At 47.7% G+C, this 18,135-nt stretch overlaps 1 protein-coding gene across 17 annotated transcripts in view; it reads left to right on the top strand.

Moving 5' to 3' along the window:
* Window positions 1–18,135, top strand: part of Myt1l (myelin transcription factor 1 like) — a 414,622-nt gene that overhangs the window by 307,640 nt on the left and 88,847 nt on the right. For 14 of the 17 annotated variants that reach the window (XM_074049071.1, XM_074049083.1, XM_074049072.1 and 11 more), the window contains 3 exons: window positions 6,771–7,748; window positions 12,139–12,273; window positions 16,468–16,558. In XM_074049071.1, the coding sequence (XP_073905172.1) occupies window positions 6,771–7,748; window positions 12,139–12,273; window positions 16,468–16,558 (1,204 nt within the window). The remainder of the gene's footprint in view (window positions 1–6,770; window positions 7,749–12,138; window positions 12,274–16,467; window positions 16,559–18,135) is intronic. The other 3 variants (XM_074049080.1, XM_074049084.1, XM_074049082.1) reach the window with 1 other exon arrangement.

Here is an 18,135-nt window from a genome sequence, read left to right as displayed (position 1 = left end):
CAAACTGACTCCAGTCCAGTAAACGTGCTGCCTGGGCAGATAAGTAGGTTGGTCTCAACCATGTACAGACATTATGGTAAGAAAGCTGAAGCCCAGACAGAACACACCATTGGGAAAACAGCTGAAAATACACTGAGCAATTGCATTTGATAAACCAAAACCATGTCCGAGGTACTGTGTGAAGGAGCAACACAGACTGCGGGCCACCAATGTGCACCTGGAGCGGAGGAGGAGGTGCCAGGACTGCGCCACTCCAAGCCAGGTGCAGGGTCATCCATCTGGCTATAGTGCCACCCGCTCCAGGTGTGTCCTGTTTGTCTACCTGTCAGCAGCTCCTGTTCTCCTTCGAGTGGGGATGCAAGAGTAGGCCTGGGCTGGAAGGAGGTCTTACCCACCAGGGTGGCCCGGCCTGTCACCTCACTAAGAACCGTGAGTCAGGATGTCATAACAGTGGGACCCTAGAGTATGCAGCTTCTTCCTCCTCAGACACGGTGTGTGCAGAAAAGGATGGATTCCTTGTGCCAGTCTCCAAAAGCCAGGAAAGGAGCCTGCAAATTACCTTCAGACCTGAGCCCTCTGGTCAGTCCACACAGACAGTTTGGGAAGATGAAAAAAGAGTCCTGGCTAACTTTAACTAAACTTTACAAACCGTAGGAAATCGTATGCCAGATGTCAATCATTCATTTCAAACAACTTTTAGGAGAGAGTTGAGGATTTATTAGTAAATTAAAAACAGAATTTCAGTCACCTCTGCTTTTTCTCCCTTCACAGCCCTCAGCGGCAGGTGTCCCTTTTTGTCCCCCAGTAGCCAAGCCACTTCTGCCTGGGCACCTGCTCAGCATGTGTGCCCTCGCGAGGATGTTGTTTAGATGTGAACTAGCACTGAATGCTTTGGGACTGTCGAAGAAAGGTTATGGCAGAAAAACATCCTGTGGTTTAGAAAAACACCCAGGTAGGATTGCACCATGACCACACCTATTGAGCAAGAAAGAAGTGAATGACTTACCAGAAAAGAGGGGCCTGCAGGGACCAGGAATGCTTGCTCCTTGCCCTCTGCCCTGAGGTGATGCTACATTCACACAAAGAACCAAGCTCATGCTAGAGGGGCCCTTCCAGGGGCTGGATGTAAGAAAGATCTGGAATCTGTTGTTTGGGACTCTGTGTAAAGGCCATCCCCACCCTTCAGGGGCCAGCTGTCATCCTGGGTCCCTCCTGAGCTCTCACTCAAACCAGAGATCTGAGAGGGTCCATTTGGCATGCAGCATGCCTTCAGTTTGGAATGACCAGTGCATTCTTGCTGGCCTCCTCTCAGGATGGTCATGAGGCCCAGCAAATAAACACTTTCCTAACTCATGTCTTCTTAATTCTTGGAAATTTGTGTCTGAGGTCACTCTGCTTCACCATCCTCAGAATATCTACAAGCTCTTAAGGCAGTGGAAGTATCTGAGTGTGATGGAAAAGAACTGGAGGCCATGTAGAAAAAGCAGGCAGCAGCCGAGGTTGTGCCACCACCTCAGTATGCTGACAGGAGACGGAGATTGCTTCTACCCTCAAGACCTGTGTTTCTCCAAAGGTGACATGACACCCTGGATGGACCATCGCTATCATTCCTGTGACACAAATAGCCTATGCTTGAGAAAATGAAAATGGCTGACCCTGGAGAGAATGAACAGCTGATGAGGGCAGTGGAAGTTGACTTTTGGTGGGATAGTGTCAGCCTCTGATGACTCAGAAGGCTAGGTGTGACCACCTACAGACACATCCTGGAAGTGTCCCATGACAGTGGGAGTGAGACAGATAGCAACGCTGGGGGAAAGGTGTAACTAGGAAGCAGGGTAGCACCCTCTGGCCGCAAGGGCACGCTCACTCACTCTGCCCCACCCCTGCCAGCCCCTCCAATCTTGCTGATCTAGAAGACTTTTGCGTTTAAGGGCTCTGAGAGGTCTTCCAGCTCAGTGCTTGCTGTTCAGTTGAGGATGAGGGAGAGGCAGAGTGTGGTACTAGGATCCCCAGACTGATTTAGGAAAAGCTCTGTGACCAGAACACAGGACATGGGGAGGGCAGCCTTGTCCCCACAAGCTCAGAGGCTGGGCCTCTGTGAGCCGTTGCACTGAGCAGCAGCGGGCTCCTATATCTGTGATAAGAGGGCAGGTAGATTTCACGGTGGCCCTGGGATCAGTGAAGGAGGACTGGAGAGGAGGTAAGCTGTGTTCCTGGTCTGGTCTGAAGAATTCACAGGTGTATTACATGAAACAGAATGATGAGGATGTCACCATCTGCCCTTAGGTCCCTCCCGTCCCTTCTGCACGTTTTCATCCTGGTTCTTACCTGCCTCCATCTCTTCCTACCTGCCCAGTTCCTTCATGACTCCCTGACACCTGGAGGTGTCAGGTCAGATCAGGGTTATCTTGAATATTGCTCTAGAGTTACCTAATTTCCCACACCAGAATTGATCAAAGCTTTAATCAGAACCCTGATGGGAAGCAGGCTAGCCAGTCTGGCAACCCCAGCACAAGTCTAGTGATGTAAATCCATCCTCAATCCATGCCAGGCCGATGAGGGGCATTACAAGGAGACAGACCCAGAAGATGAATGCTAAAACAGCAGAAACCTGAATGGCCATGCAGAGAGATTTGCACTTGTAGTAAGGAATTACTGAACATCTAGTCAGTCTGGACCTGGCCCACCAGGCAACATGTGAGTGCAGACTGAGCAGTCTGGTTGCTATGGAAACAAAGGTAGTGCTGCACAAGGGTAAGGTGTCCCAGGATGGCCTCCCAGCTCTGCCATTTGACTGCAGGTGACTTGAGAAGTCACTGGCCCTGTGGCTCTGTGCTGCCACCTTTCAGGAGGAGAATCCTGGAGGGTTTTTCACAGGGTCTCTGTAAGCATTAATGGGGACAGGTCGACCTCCCCACACAAGACGGGATGGGCCAGACTGTTTTCTGCCCTTAGGAATTTCACTTATTAATCACACATGGCACTGCTGTCCGTGTGACATGGTGTGTGTAGTATGTGCCACTTTTTCTCTTCTATCACTGCAATTGCTATTACAACACCATCACTGTTTTGCCATCTTTGAATACACTATCAAATTTCTCTTTTTACAAGTTGGAAATAATATTTTGATGCCAATTTATTTCCATAGTTTAAAAGCATTACCTACTCAGTGCCATAAAAGCAGCTGTCTTTCATACTTTGGCATCTCTGTGCACTCTCAGACCATGCCTCCTTCAGCCTGGAGAGGTCTGCTGTGATTTGGGTTTCCGCTGTTTGTTCACACAGCCTCGGTTGAGGGTGGAGCAAAGCACCCTCTAGAGATCACGGGAAACCTTGTGGCTGGTTGTGTTTGTAGACTTCAAAAGAGGTACTTCAGACCTAAAATATTTTACAGGGGAATGAAAACTGCATGTGTAATAGCAACAAAATGAGTTTGGTGATTGGCTGATGAAGCACAGGAAGGTGACCTGGGCTCAGCCCCAGTCACCCCTGTGCTCCAGGCTCAGCTCCATTACCTGGAAGTGGCTGAACCCAAACTTCTTTAATTTCTGTGGAAATTCTGTGGTGCACCTCCTAAGAGGTGATTCCATGTCTGATCTTCGGAGCTCAGTAGATGGCAGGTTTCAGATGTGAAGCTGCAAAAAGGGAGGAAGGCTTTGGCCTTCCCTTTGAACCTCTCTCTAAACAATCTCACCCTCTTACTTAGCACATAAACATGCACTTTAATTTTCCTTAAGAAGTGCTCTTTGATAGAATTCTATTAATCACTAAATAGAAACTAGCAACAACACCGACTCCTGAAACATTGGTGACTGGACTATTCATTCTGGGGATTGTTTGTAGCTCTTTTTTAATCTCTGTCTGGCACAGAAAATTCTGGTGCATTTGCCAAAACCCATATCTACGTGTGCCTTATCTCATTGTTACCCCCAGCAAAGACTTAAGTAGAAGGGTAAATTGCCTGATATGTAAGGCAGAGCTGGCATTCTAACACTTATCCTGAGCAACTGGGTTGTGGAGTAGCGGATTGACAGACTGCCTGTTTCTTTTCATTGGTCCATGTACTACAGGTTTACTCATCTTAAAATGCGTTTTGAGATAGCTCCACACTGGTAACCTGAGAACGTCTGCTAACCTGGAGGGAATTCTGGCCACACATCATGCCATTTCTTGAGCCATTCCCATGTTTCTTGCTGCTGGTCACAAAGTCTCAATGACACCAAGCATTAGTAACTTGAGAAAAGCCAAGTCGTGCGGTATCTATGCATCTGTGTGTGTCGTGTTGCTTGTTGAGGGTTCCTTTACCAATGGGCTCACTTCCCCAAGCATCTGGAGGAGAATGCACCATGACACTAGCCATGCCTGCGCCGGGCACATAGGACAAGGAAACCTGTATGGGAAGAGAGCTCCAAGCAGCTTTAGTGTCCCCACGTTCCAGATGAGCTCCTCGGAGCTCTGGAAGCTTAGGTCACTGGCATCACACAGTCAATCAGTAGCAAACAGTGACAGGTCCAAGAACGTAACCTAGGATTTAGTATTCATCCCCACATGGCCACCAAAGCAATGTGCACAGTGTGCTCCCCCTGTCGGTCTCCATCAGCATCTGGGCTGATGTTTGCTGGAGGCAGTCAGAGGTCTCTGGGTTCTCACAGGAAGGGACCCCCTTCTCAGCCCCTTGTCACCTTCATGCATCAGCCTGACTGGGAAATCACATGAAGGGCTTGTCCATTTTTCTTTTCATCTTCTTGGAGGAGGTAACATGGTGGCAAGATGAATAGACATCCAGTAGTCAAAAGGTGCAGTGCGCTTCTCAGTCACATAAGGCAGCTGGCAGGAGAGGCAGGTAAGCTGGAGACAACCCCAAGAGTTCACAACCGCATTCCTGCTACATTTCAGGAATCTCTACTGTCTTGTTTCAAGTGCAGGCTTCCCTGTGCCTTTGGACAGCAAGGATTAGGCAGGCTTTTCTGGGCCTGTCTGTTCACCACCTTCAATGAATTCCTCTTTCTTCAGTTGCTCTAGGATCACGTGATGAGTTCTGTAGGCAAACTCCAGGAGAAAATCAGGGAACCAGTACATCCTGCCTGACTGTGACTTCTTCTTTCATCATGTTCTCTCTTCTTCAAACCATGACGATAAACCCGTCACCTGGTCGGTTCCCATAGGCGCCATGGTGCTGGCCACAGTTGTTGTGCACAGCCGCAGTGAACATCCGAGGAGGCTGCTCCCATCACAGCCTGTGGACATAGCAGATGCACTAAGTGAGAAGCACATAGAATGCGTACATTTCCAAAACATCATTGGCTCAGGGTGGACTTAGTTCCTAACAGCTGGAACCAGGCTAGCATATCTGCTGCATGCGATTAGGGGTGCTCTCTGACTCTCCCACGGTGGATAGGTCTGGCTGATGCTTGGGAGCGTTGTCAGATCTTGAGTATTTGTTGGCTGCAAGTGGGATAGCAAGAATGTTGCTTTCAGTTATTGCTATATTGAGCTCCAAATCTTTTTTTTTCCACTGACAAAAACTGAAAGCACCAGAGGTCTAGATCTGTCAGCTCTAGTTAGTGTTTACTACCCATCGATATACCTTTCAAATTTGAGATCATCAGTAAATGTTAAAAGTTCTAATTTTGGCATTTGAATCATGGAGACAAAGAACAGGTGCGAAATGGCACAGAGTTAGCCAAATCCAACCTGAGGGGGGGTACATGGGAGAAGCCATTGATTATTATCTATATTGTTATCTTTGTAGCTATATGTTATCTGTATTACTACTGTATCTCACTCGGTAGCAGTTATGGAGAGTAGCAAGTGGAAATAGAAATCCCAGACCCAAGTGGGTTTCTGAAAAAAATAGATGGTTTTATGTCATCTTAAACATGGGTTTTTTAAGAGTTTCTCTAAATGCCTTTTCTGAGACTGAGTACACACTCCATAATGATTACACGTGAATAAGCATTCATGCGTTATTTCTCCCAGCTCACTCAGATTTCTCTGAGTGAATGCGACACCCATGCATGACAGGGGTGCAGGTGCATTTACACCAACCCCTCCCAGTTCTGATTTTCTGTAGATATTTGGCCTCTGTGTACTTTTCCCCTCCCTCAGCCTCCAGTCTCTGGAGACAGGGGTGCGGGAGGCACAGCTAGTCAGATCTTCCTCCCACACTTTCTCTGAGGAGTTCCTGTTGCTTCACGACAGGTCACAGTGAGTTGTCTGGAAGGTATCAGATTTAAAATAACTCTCCTCTCAGCCCCAACATGTAATGACAACATGGTGCTTCCTGTGTAAACCCCAGAAGTCTGAGGTTTTCTGTCTTGCCTAAGTATGACTGCAAAAATAAACCATTTAAAAGCAATTGCTGCAACCATCTGTTTAAGAGTTAGCAAAAAGAAAGTTCGTGAACTCTTAGAAATCAGTTTTAGGATGAGCCCCATCAGTATGGCAACTGCCAGCCTGTAAATTAAGCCCAGGCAGACAGTAACTCACCCTCGCTTCAGAAGTGCAGATGCACATTTCAACATTATGTGCACTGCATCTCCCTGCCTTTTACATTGACTCGGGAGCTAATAGCTGACAGTGAGTACTTTCAGTGGCCTCCTTTCTTTAGTACAGCTTATTCCCAGCTGCAGACAGGACCTGTGGCTCTGTGCTAGGCTAACCAGGCTTTGACTTGCTGGTAGCTTGCTGTTCATGCTGCTGCAATAAACTTCAAATTCTAGCCACTCTTCTCTCTTCTTTTCCTTTTGTCTTCTCTGTTTTCTTTGCAGAAGACCATCAAATGAATTGTCACAACACTCGAATAATGCAAGACCCAGAAAAGGATGACAACAACAACGATGAGTATGAGAACTATGACGAACTGGTGGCCAAGTCTTTGCTGAATCTTGGCAAAATCGCTGAGGACGCGGCGTACCGGGCCAGGACTGAGTCGGAAATGAACAGCAATACCTCCAATAGCCTGGAAGACGACAGTGACAAAAACGAAAACCTGGGTCGCAAAAGCGAGCTCAGTCTGGACTTAGACAGTGATGTCGTTAGGGAAACGGTGGACTCCCTTAAACTGTTAGCACAGGGGCATGGCGTGGTGCTCTCGGAAAACATCAACGACAGGGGTTATGTGGACGGTGCGTCGCAGCAGGACAGCAGAAACATGAACTACGTCATGCTGGGGAAGCCCATGAACAACGGGCTCATGGAGAAGGTGGTGGAGGAGAGCGACGAGGAGGTGTGTCTGAGCAGCCTCGAGTGTCTAAGGAACCAGTGCTTCGACCTGGCCAGGAAGCTCAGCGAGACCAACCCGCAGGAGAGGAGCCAGCCTCCCAGCGTGACCCTGCGACCGCACGTGCGACAGGAGGACGACTTCCCGGGGAGGACGCCGGACAGGAGCTACTCGGACATGATCAACCTCATGCGGCTGGAGGAGCAGCTGAGCCCCAGGTCTAGAACGTTCTCCAGCTGTGCGAAGGAGGACGGGTGTCAAGAGAGGGATGACGACATAACGTCAGTGAACTCAGACAGGTCTGAGGAGGTGTTTGACATGACCAAGGGCAACCTGACCCTGCTGGAGAAAGCCATTGCCCTGGAGAGTGAAAGGGCAAAGGCCATGCGGGAGAAGATGGCCATGGATGCTGGGCGGAGGGACAATATGAGATCCTATGAGGACCAGTCTCCAAGACAGCTGCCTGGGGAGGACAGAAAGCCCAAGTCCAGTGACAGCCATGTCAAAAAGCCATACTATGGTAAAGGTAATATTTCTACCTAACGTAAGTTGCCTCACGAGCTAGGGAGAGATGTTGACGGTAGTCTGCAATGGCGGTGCAAAAATCACTCAGCCTTACCTCTGACGCACATTTGCAGAGTTTATTCCAGAACTATATTTTGTGCCAATGTTTCTGAGGAGCAAATAAAATGACTGTCTGAGAACTACACACAGCAGCCCAATGTCCTATTATTAGATCAGATGAACAACTTGACATTCAGAGGGAAGTCAGACTCCTGGGAAGACAGGGCCAGTGCCAAGCACATCCTGTGACGTGGAGCATTCATTAGAGCTAGCCCGTGCTCTTTGCAGCAGCAAGTGAACCAGGATCTGTGTTGAACCACGAGGGCTTATTAACAATGACTCAATCAGAGGTCAGGCTTACATTTTGTAAATTGGATCGGGTAGGTGACATCATGATTTATAAAATTATCATCCAATGATAGTTATTGACAAAACTGCACCCACAACAAACACCCCTGATAGCATTGAACAGCACCAGGATGACCGATGACACCAGATAAGGGCAGTGAGGGCACGTTAATTACCCACAACAGCCGGGCAGTGGAGGCCATTTGCTATGCAAGGCATGGAGTGGCCTTGGCTGAGATCAATAGCAATTTCTTTAGTCTGTTCGCCCCACCCTGCTGACCCCATTGCATTGGGGGAACAGTGACTGCTCTTTGCTCAAATATAATTTGTTATGAGACTCTCAAAACTACCGAACACGATAGTTTTAGCTGAATTTCCTTTTACAAAATATGTGGGCACGTGTCTGCATATGTCTATTTGCACATGTTTAACTATATACACATACACTACACAGACACAGCAAGGAGGCCACACCTGCACGCCCAGCCTCAGTGAGTCACTTGGCCTTTACAGCAGCACTCTTGTCCATGCACAGTGTGAGACAGGTCACGACTCAAGTCCGTGTAGAAGCACGGCATTGTGAGTATCTCATTTTTAAGATCCTTTTAGAACTAAATAAGAAGTCATTTCACGAATGAAATTGGTAATTCCTTCACTCCTCCTACATTAGCACCAAAAGTGTTCCCTTTTCTACTTTTCATTTTATTCTGGGTTTCATGAACACTGGGTTTCCTCAGTCTGATAATGAGATTCAGGATTTAGGTTTGAAAATCAGTTGCTGTGCAAACATCAAGCCACCAGACTAGTGGCACCATTTCTGTCGTGGCGAAGGTGTTTTCTCCTCTCAATGTGTGCACATAGCTCTGTGGCCAGCTGAGCATCACTGGCCAATTGCCCACTGGAGGCCACCTTCAGTGGGTTCCTGGTTGTCACGTGTGTGGGCACCGGTAGCCCTCTCAGGTGATGATGTGGCCTGTGATGAAGGGCATTGTAGTTTTTAAAAAGGAAATAGAGTCTTCAGCTCAGCAGAGCTTCAGGCTTGCTTTGGCCTTGTAAAGACTGAGAAACAGTCTATGTTTTAAATTATGCAACTATTTCTATGATAAGACGTGCTAAAATTATCTATAAAAATTTTAGTTGGATTTTCGGGCTCTGTACAGGAACCAGGCATTCTGATGAGGATATAGCGCCTTCTCACGTGGCCGCTGTTGTGCAAATGTACTTTAGGCTTGTGTTTTAGAGTTCTCAACAGTGGCTCTTGGGCGGAGCGCTGGCGGTGACGGTCCCCGGTGGTGATTGTCCCCAGTGGTGATACGCTGTGTGCCCCTAGAGGCTGGTGGGTGTGGCAGAACCGGTGCTGCCATGGCTTCTTGCTTTCTGTTGTCTGCTAAACTGAACAGCTTTATGCAAAATTCAACTATTTTTATTTTGTTGTTAATTTGCTTTGCTTTTTTGTGCAAGAACTGAAATTTAAACCATTTGCTTCCCCTATATGAATGGGGGCAGGGAGGGGGATGAACAGCAAGAATTGAGATACGCTTTTCCCTGAGAAGGGGGTCTGGGGCTGCTCTTAGCTGTGAGGTGGAAGGCGTTGAGTTCTGCCTCCACCAGTTTGTCCAGATCTTCTGCCTCCGAACACATTTATCTCCTTTTTCCATCAGCACTCTCTATATTGTTCTGAGTTTCCTTTGAATATGTCCATAGTTATATTCAGAACCAAATAAATAAAGGCCAAAAAGTGGAGCAAAGAGATTAAGGTTCCTTTAAAAATAAAAACCATGGTATTCCATCTTACCTGCTTAGCAGTGGACATGGCCAGAATCTACTCAGCCAGTCACCAGGCTCAGCTCCTGCAGCAAAGAGTAGGTGGCACTGTGTCCATTTTCATTCGCCACAATATTCCAACCAATTTAAAGGATTGATGAGTGACATTTCCAAAATCGTGAGCTGATAGGAGAGGAGTCCCCTGCCTCCCACACCTTCACAGGGACTGAAGGGGACAAGACAAACCCATAGACAATTTTTTTCTGTAAGTTGCTGCAAGGTTTTTGTTTAAACTGTTGGTCTCTGCTTGATTAGTTTTTTTGTGTTTCCTTAAATATTTTCTCAAAAGAAAAAATTGAAATTGCAGGAAATAAGAAAACACAGAGGGAAGGCCAACCCCATCTCAACCAGGATTTCAACATCGAGAGGAGATTACAAAACCTGAAATTCTTTTGAGCCACGTTGTTTTTATAAAAATCTTCACTTAATTCCAAAAACACTTTCCAAATATGTGAAATAACGTAATTTGTAAGAAATCATAATATCCTGATGAAATCATCAACTAATGAAAAATAAGGTCATACCTCGCTTTTTTATCCTTCACAAGGCATTTGAATCTAGTTGACAATCTCTCAACTGCTAGCTTGTGGTTTTAAATAATCAGTACTTTCCTTTGAAAGTTTTACTATGCACTTGCTATTCCATAAAGACATTGATTAAATTTTACAAATATTATTATGAAATTCCTCAAAAGTCAACAACATGCTAGTCATTTAGTTGACATGTGAAGGTATCAGAAACTGAGGAACACCACATAACCCCAGGCTTGTTTTTGGAGCCTGGGACCTGTGTGCTCTAAAGGACAGTGCTGATAATGGGGTGTAGGACACCTCCTCACCAGTGCTAGCCGAAAGGTCCCAGGGCCTGACAGTCACCTTGGGTAGAATAAAAAAGGACAGGGAGTGCCTTTCATGTGAACACAGCAGCATTTAAAAATTCCCAGAAGCCCCGTCTCTTTCATACTCTCATAAATGACTTAAGAAGAAAGTATGTAAGAGCTCAAAACCTTCAAAAACTCAGATTTTTTTTTCCTTTATATCAGTGAATTCTTAGCCAAAAGTAAGACATGTGTTTTCTAACAATCATGATTGGCCTGATGAACGAGACCCATGTAAAAGAATTAAACCCCTAAAGAAAACTCTAACATTCTCTGGGCTAAACCAAAACAACCACTGCGTATTGGTGATCTGAGCAACTGGTTTTCAAAACCTAGCTTGAAAATCCATTGTCACACACTTTGACTTAGTGCTCGGTCTGAGCCAGGCCTCAGAAGTACTTCCTGGAGTTGTTACACTGCATGATTGTGAGCTGTGGTCAGTTCTGGGTGTGGAAATGGTTTCATTAGCAATATCGCTACATTTCTGGTATCTAGCACTAAGTTGTGGACCAGACGTCTGCTCTGATCGGCCTTGACTGGTCCTGAGAGATGCCGACAGGGCCCTAGACACGCATTACCTCTTAACCCTGTGCATGCACGCACAGCAGTACCCGAGCCTTCCTCTGGTTCCAAGTACAGACGAAGAAATCAAACCCAATGGTTGCTCCAGCGGCTTCTGAAGCATTTTTGATTGTTCATCGCCTCTGCCAGGTGGGACTTCCACCCTTCTGGTCATTTGCTTACAGTGCCTTCTGAGAGTTCAGCTTCTTTCCCAAAAAGCACTGAATTATTTGTGCCAAGAAACAGTGTGGCTTAAGTCAATCAAGTCCAATGGCAATAAAATTTTACAGCTTATGGTGGGTGCGACCAGAACTTTGGGTAAGAAGGGATTCCGCTGAAGGGATTTTGGTTGAATTTCACAGAGAAATTGCTGAATGATGATGGTATGGAGTTTTGTGCTCTAAGAAGGTCACTGTCTCATCACTACTCACATTAATTTCTTTGAGCAACACAGCTTATCATGTAACACACGGGAAACCAATTAAGAGTTAAGGTTAGGGATAGACTTGTTTTTTTTCTTTAGGATAAAACTGAAAACTTCCTGATTGACGATTACACTGTATAAGGTTGAAAAAGAACCACGCAAACCTAAAAGCTACCTAAGCGAAAGTCTGATGTCCCGCTTGTCCCTGACACCTGCCTTATTTCTTTGTTTAGCAAAGGTCTCTTCAGATTGCTGAATAACCACCTTTGTCTTCTGCTGGTAAACCTTCATTCTCTTGACACCTGTTGTCGCTTTTAGATCCCTCGAGAACAGAAAAGAAAGAGAGCAAGTGTCCAACCCCCGGGTGTGATGGAACCGGCCATGTAACTGGGCTTTACCCGCATCACCGCAGTCTGTCTGGATGCCCGCACAAAGATAGGGTCCCTCCAGAAAGTAAGTCCACGTCTTGCCGCTCCCCACGGCGGGCGGCACTACGGATCTGTCTGTCATCCCTCCCTGACCTTCATGTCCATCACACTACGCAGTGCAGCCAGAGCTGAGAAGCGCCCCTGACCCTGACGGGCAGCCCACAGAATGAGTGGGGCTGACACCTCCACCCTCAACCCCGGGTTTTCTGGGTCCTTGCTGCGAGCTAGGCTGGCCCTGGAGAATAGGCCTTGCCCCTGGAAGGAGACTCTGGTCCTGTGACCTCAGGCAGGGCACAGAACAAGCTAAAGAACTGAACTAGGCAGTCTTGCAGACATCTCATCCAGCGCTGACCTGCTCTGACTCCTGCCCAAGTGTCTGGCCTGCTGCCTCTCACCCACTCAGCATTCAGAGCAGAGGAGCCATTGATTCTGCTCGCACGGTCTGGTTCGTAGCACAGTGGTCCTGGCATTTCCACGCTGAAGATTTTAAGAAAGGAGGTTTAACTCAGGCGGATTTGATTTTACATATTTTTTAGTGGTTAGGTTCTGATAATATGGAATAAATCTATGAAAAATTAATTTCTTTTAGGAACAAATTGATACATACCTGTTTTGGTTTAGCTTTCTCTTGACAATGAAGTATGTCACCTATACAAAGTCAGCTAGAATGGGCTGTTCTGCACATTTTCAGAAATGAGCATGTGAGTTTGCCATTCCATAAGTAAGCAAAATGCCTCCCCCTCAGCTTCCAGTGAGAGAGCCAGCTGCCCACATGGCAAGACCACACCAGTTGATCATTTAAAGGAATTTCAAGTAGAGTCCTTCAAAAATGGGCAGCCTTGAAATCTCAGAGAGGCCATATCTGTCAGAATGAAGAACAGCTCTTGGTAGCATCAGAGCCGTAGAAAGCAGGTGTAGCTGAACCTCTCAGGTAACATCTTTTTAGAAACTATTGTGTCTCCAGGTTTTCAAAGGGCAACTGAAAATAATAAGCTCATGTTTCCTGTAGCTGTCTTGAGAACAAGTGTGAAGAGTTGTGCAAATAAATGAATTCAGGTGTGTGTAAAATCCCGTGTGTTACATGACAGGGAGACGCATGGTTTACAGGCGGCTTCCCCGTGTGAGCACGGTGTGGGTGGGGTGCTTGGCTCGCACTAATCCATTCAATGCCCATAAACCCTGCAGGGTAGGGTGGGCCCTGTCTTTCAGATGAGGAGTCGGGGTCTCCCTCACCCTTCTCTTTCAGGGGTTGCACAGAGGTTGGCAACTGAGGGTCCTCTCCGTGTTCTTTTAAAGCTGAGCTGAGCAGGTACCAACTGGCCTGAATACATAACTGGGCTATTAAGCTGTAAATCAGTCCACTCTGACCCCCATGCCCATGTCCCCTCTGAAACCTGGGCTTCAAGTACCCACTTCAGTCCTAACTACCTACATGGTGCCAGGCGTGTTTACCTTCTCTGTACAAAATGTGACTTTAGGATCTAGAGCTAGTGTGCAAGGGAGAAAAAATGTGTGTGTGTGATTTTTCTTCAGGGAATAGATTTTTGCCTTCAAGGCAGAAAGTGAGACTTCTCCTGACTCCGTATTTTCACAGGAACCATCTAGATGTGCTAGGAACATGGACTGTGCCTGAGCAGCTGAGCATGGTACAGACCTGCCCCTGCTCTGCTCAGTCCAGTGGTGCCCCCTGAGGAGGGGAGGAAGCAGGTGGACCTCGCCTTACAAACACTCCACAGCACAAGAGCATCTCTAGGGATTTGATCATAGGGAGTTCCTTAAAATACCAGGAAAAATGTTTGCAAAAGATGAAGGTTCCCATAGTGATCATTTGCGGTTTTATTTTTCTGGACTGGCTTCCCCACATCAGTTTTGTCCAGTTGAATGCAGGGGAGGTGTTGCCACTCACAGTTGGGCTTGTAGAGGGCACCACTGAAGGAGCTCCCAGCCTAAGCCTGGCAGGGTCTCTATCAGTGCATGCCTAACTGGCCATGTGTGCAGGACTGTGGTACATCCGGGTCACAGTTCCCAGCACTCTGGGCTGCCCTGAGGAGGTGTCCCAGCTGTCCTGTGTGGCAGAGAAGGGATCCACAGCTCTTCCTGGAGGCTGCCATCAGAGTCCATGAAGATCAGGGCAGAGAAAAGGCAGTGGCAGTGAGAGAGGTGGGGGGAGGGGCCATCACAAAGACAGGCTGGCAGGATGTCCCGTCCACCGCATGTGCATGGCACGAGTGGAGAGCAGGGAAATGGAGCTGATGCCTCCGTGAGTGCATGTGAGGAGGCATAGAGGTAGGAAACTCAGAAACAGGGCTGCATTTGGTAGGGGAGGGCATGCTGTGTCCTTTTCCCTTTAACTTGCTGCATGTTGCTCCCGGCGGGTTTGGGGAGGCTGGCCACTGGGAGTCAGTGTGGTATGGTCTAAGGTACCCTCTGAGTGGTGTGATTAGAAACCAAGACTGAATGGCAAGAGTGAAAGGAGCCAAAAACAGAAGCCTAGCCCTAAGTGTGCAGGAAAGGGAGGCAGAGGAGGGGAAGCAGCTAGAGGAGAAGCCCGAGGGGACCAGGAAAACACGAAGAGACAGCATTTCTGGAAAAGGCCCGAGTATGAAAATGATGCCCAAGAGGAAAGAAGGGCCACTGGGTGTGCTGACTGAAGCCTCCCATCCGTGCCGCAGAGAAGGTTGTGGAAAGAGTGGTGAGGGGCCGAGCCAGCTCTGAAGCTGCAGAGGTGGCCCACAAACAGGGAGCAGGTAGTCGCCGTGGCAGGTGTGGTCCGTGCCAGGTCTCTCTCCACCTAGCAGGAGGCAGACATGTCAGTGTGAGAGGTGTGCCACAGCCAAGCCTAAAGGGTGCTCGTTGTCTCCAGGGAATATTTTACGTTTAGAAAAAAATTTAACCTAAAGGGGAAGTAAATGTGTGTATTAAGGTGAAAGGGCAGGTGTGTCAGGGAGGTGCCCGTGTGCTGTTCATGAAGGAGGAAGTTCAGCTGAGGTCCTGGGGGAAAGAGAAGAGGGCAGGTAAGACTGCAGACTGAGGAGCTTACTAGATCGAGAGGGGCACTTCTTCCTCTAAGATGGACCTGTGCCTAGACCCTCTGAAAGTGACCTCCTATGACAGATTCTCCACAGGAAATGAGCTGAAGACTGTCTTCTCAATGCTTTAATCAGTATTTCTAAAGCATCAGCTTTATTTAAGGGCAAGGCAATTGCTATGTGAGCTATAAAGACAAAAATCATGGTGGAATCTGCTTTTAAAGAAGAGACTGTGATAAGGACATAAGACATGAACTCAAATGCCACAGACTGCAGTGCCAGCAAGCCTGCAGACTTCAGCGGGAGAGAGGGAGACTGCTTTTGAGGAGACTTACAAAAAATACAGAGATATCACAGGTGTTGGCACACCTTGCTTGGAGCAGCCCTGGCATGGCCACCTGGGCCTGAGGTAAACTGTGCTGTCAGGGAGCTTCCTCCATGTCCCCAAGCATTTTCAGAGAGCCAGCTTGGAGGAGCAAAGCTTCCTGCTGCCTTGACTTCCCCCAGCAGCCCTCACCCCACAAGCAGCCCCAGACCCAGAGCAGCGGAGTGGTCGCTAAGGGCCAGAAAAGAGGACATGAAACCCAGCCAGGGATTCCCAGTGCTGGTTGGTGTACACAGTTCTCTCCTGGTGATGCCCCAGAAATCATTTCTGTGTCCTTCCCACCTGTCAATTTCACATGGTAAAAAAAATGCATAGCTCTCACTATTCCAGCTCATTCTTTTTAAAGAACAATGAAGTGTTTATATCCTAAACAGAAAGAGATTTTAATTCATTTTACTCAAAAAATAAGGTTTGCATTTCTACTATTCATTCATCCCTGTCTTGCTTTCATAATCCTGTGGAATCCAGAGCACAGGCGTGTTTTTCAAACACCCAGGCTCCGTGCAATACAGGGCTGATCTGTGTCTAGTGCTAACCTATGGGAGACACAGACATGGGAGGCACTGCTTCCCTGTCCCATCCCTGCAGCTCCCACCAGTGCACCTGCTTTGCGTGCTAATCAGAGCACAGTCGAGACAGCCTTCTATCTCTTCCTTCATGTGTTTTCCTGACCATGCCCATCGCAGACGTTTGTAGGATTGTCTGTCATAAACCAGTCGAGCCTGTGTTGAAATGATTGCGCTTTCTTGTCTCCTGGCCATTTCTCCGTTTTAATGCTAGCTGTTTTCTCTGCTCTCCCGTCAAGTTCTGGCCATGCATGAGAATGTGCTCAAGTGTCCCACTCCGGGCTGCACAGGGCGAGGGCACGTGAACAGCAACAGGAACTCTCACAGAAGGTAAGCCATGCACAGCTGGACTCTACACTGGAGGGAACCTCCCACATCCCCACCCCACAGGAGCTCCGTCCCTTCCTTCTATGGAGACAGATGGCCCTCAGCTATTGCTTCTAAAGAGCAGAGTCTGGTCCCATGGTGCCTGGGGAGGTCAATGGCCTAATGCCCTTTTTTGCAGATTGGGTTATATTAGTTGCCTTTCCCACCCTGTCGCAGGGCCACCAGCTCCTCACAAGGTACCTGCCTTGGTACAGCATGTAAAATGGAAACCATGATGACTCACAAGAACTAGACAGGGTGAGACAGGGCTCTGTCACACACACACACACACAAACCAGAGTATCTCACTTTACCATGCAGGACCACAAAAGAACTAGAATCCAGCCATCCAGCCGTATGTACCATGCACGACTTCACCTGGCTGCCCTTGAAAAACCCCAAACCATCAGTATGGACATCATTAAAGGGTTTGAGGTGTCCAAAAGTGCTGGTGGGGGTGAATTTGGGAGGCTGGAGCACCAGGTGAATAATTTGTACTGGACAATGGCTGTAAATACACATAATAAGAATCACACTTCAGTTTGTGACAGATCCCAGTTTTGTTTTGTTTTGTTTTTCCTGTCCTCTCCAGGTTTTTATGAGAGATCCTAGTTCCTCATGATAGTCTGTTGCTATCAGGTACCTTCTCTTTCAGTAGCAGAACAACGATGCTGCTAAAATCTGTGCTACGGTGTGTGGTTTCAGTTTCACACACTCACGTGAAGTTGTATCTAAATGGAGGAGATCATGCATGCCCTTCAAGTTTGCTTGGCTCACTGGTACACTTGGCTGCGTATGCTAAGTTTATGATGAAACTAATAACTCTGTGCCCATCAGAGATTTTCTGGCACTTACTCTGCAGGAGGAGGAAGTGGCAGAGGTCCATGCTGAGCACCGTTTGATGGTGGGCCTGGGTGATGTCTGCACATATCTGAGACTTCCACAGAGAAGTGCATTGTAGACGCCATGGTTTCATGAGGAACAATATAGCTGTTTCTCTTCCATGTTAACCTATAGAGTTTTTAAAGTACACTTGACTGCAGTCCTGGAAGCAATTCTGTGCCCTTCCTTGATTTTGTTTTTCTTCTAGTAGAGAACATAAGAGTGCCAAGTCAGATAGACAGCCAAAGCCCTACAAGTCGATCCTGTTCAGGGAATCTGGTCAGCACTCCATCTTATGGCCCAACCCATTCATTCCTTTCCACTCCAAAATTCATCCTTCAGGAACTGGAGCTGCTACTGCCTCATCTCCAGAAATGCTGAGCATCCCAGAATGGAAACAAGCTCTGTCTGGAATCCTAACTAGTTCGTGCTCTCTTGAATTCTTGGAGCTTGGCTTGCTCTCCCTGAAAAGGGTGAGCACACTTTCCACACAGTGCCGCCAGAAACAAGAAGAAAGGGTGCAACCAGATGCACGATTGTCCTCACCAATTCCACCAGTGCTCCCTGTCAGGACTGCCCAGGACGGGCCGGGAAGCTCCGCCAGCTCCATCCCGCTCTGGCTCCTCTTGGCTGTCTGAAGTGGTGGTGTCAGTGTGTTG

Source organism: Castor canadensis, chromosome 12 (genome assembly GCF_047511655.1).
Source record: "Castor canadensis chromosome 12, mCasCan1.hap1v2, whole genome shotgun sequence".
In the NCBI taxonomy this organism is placed as follows: Eukaryota; Metazoa; Chordata; class Mammalia; order Rodentia; family Castoridae; genus Castor; species Castor canadensis.
Note: the sequence above shows the minus strand (reverse complement) of the source record. Positions and strands in the feature narration are given on the sequence as shown.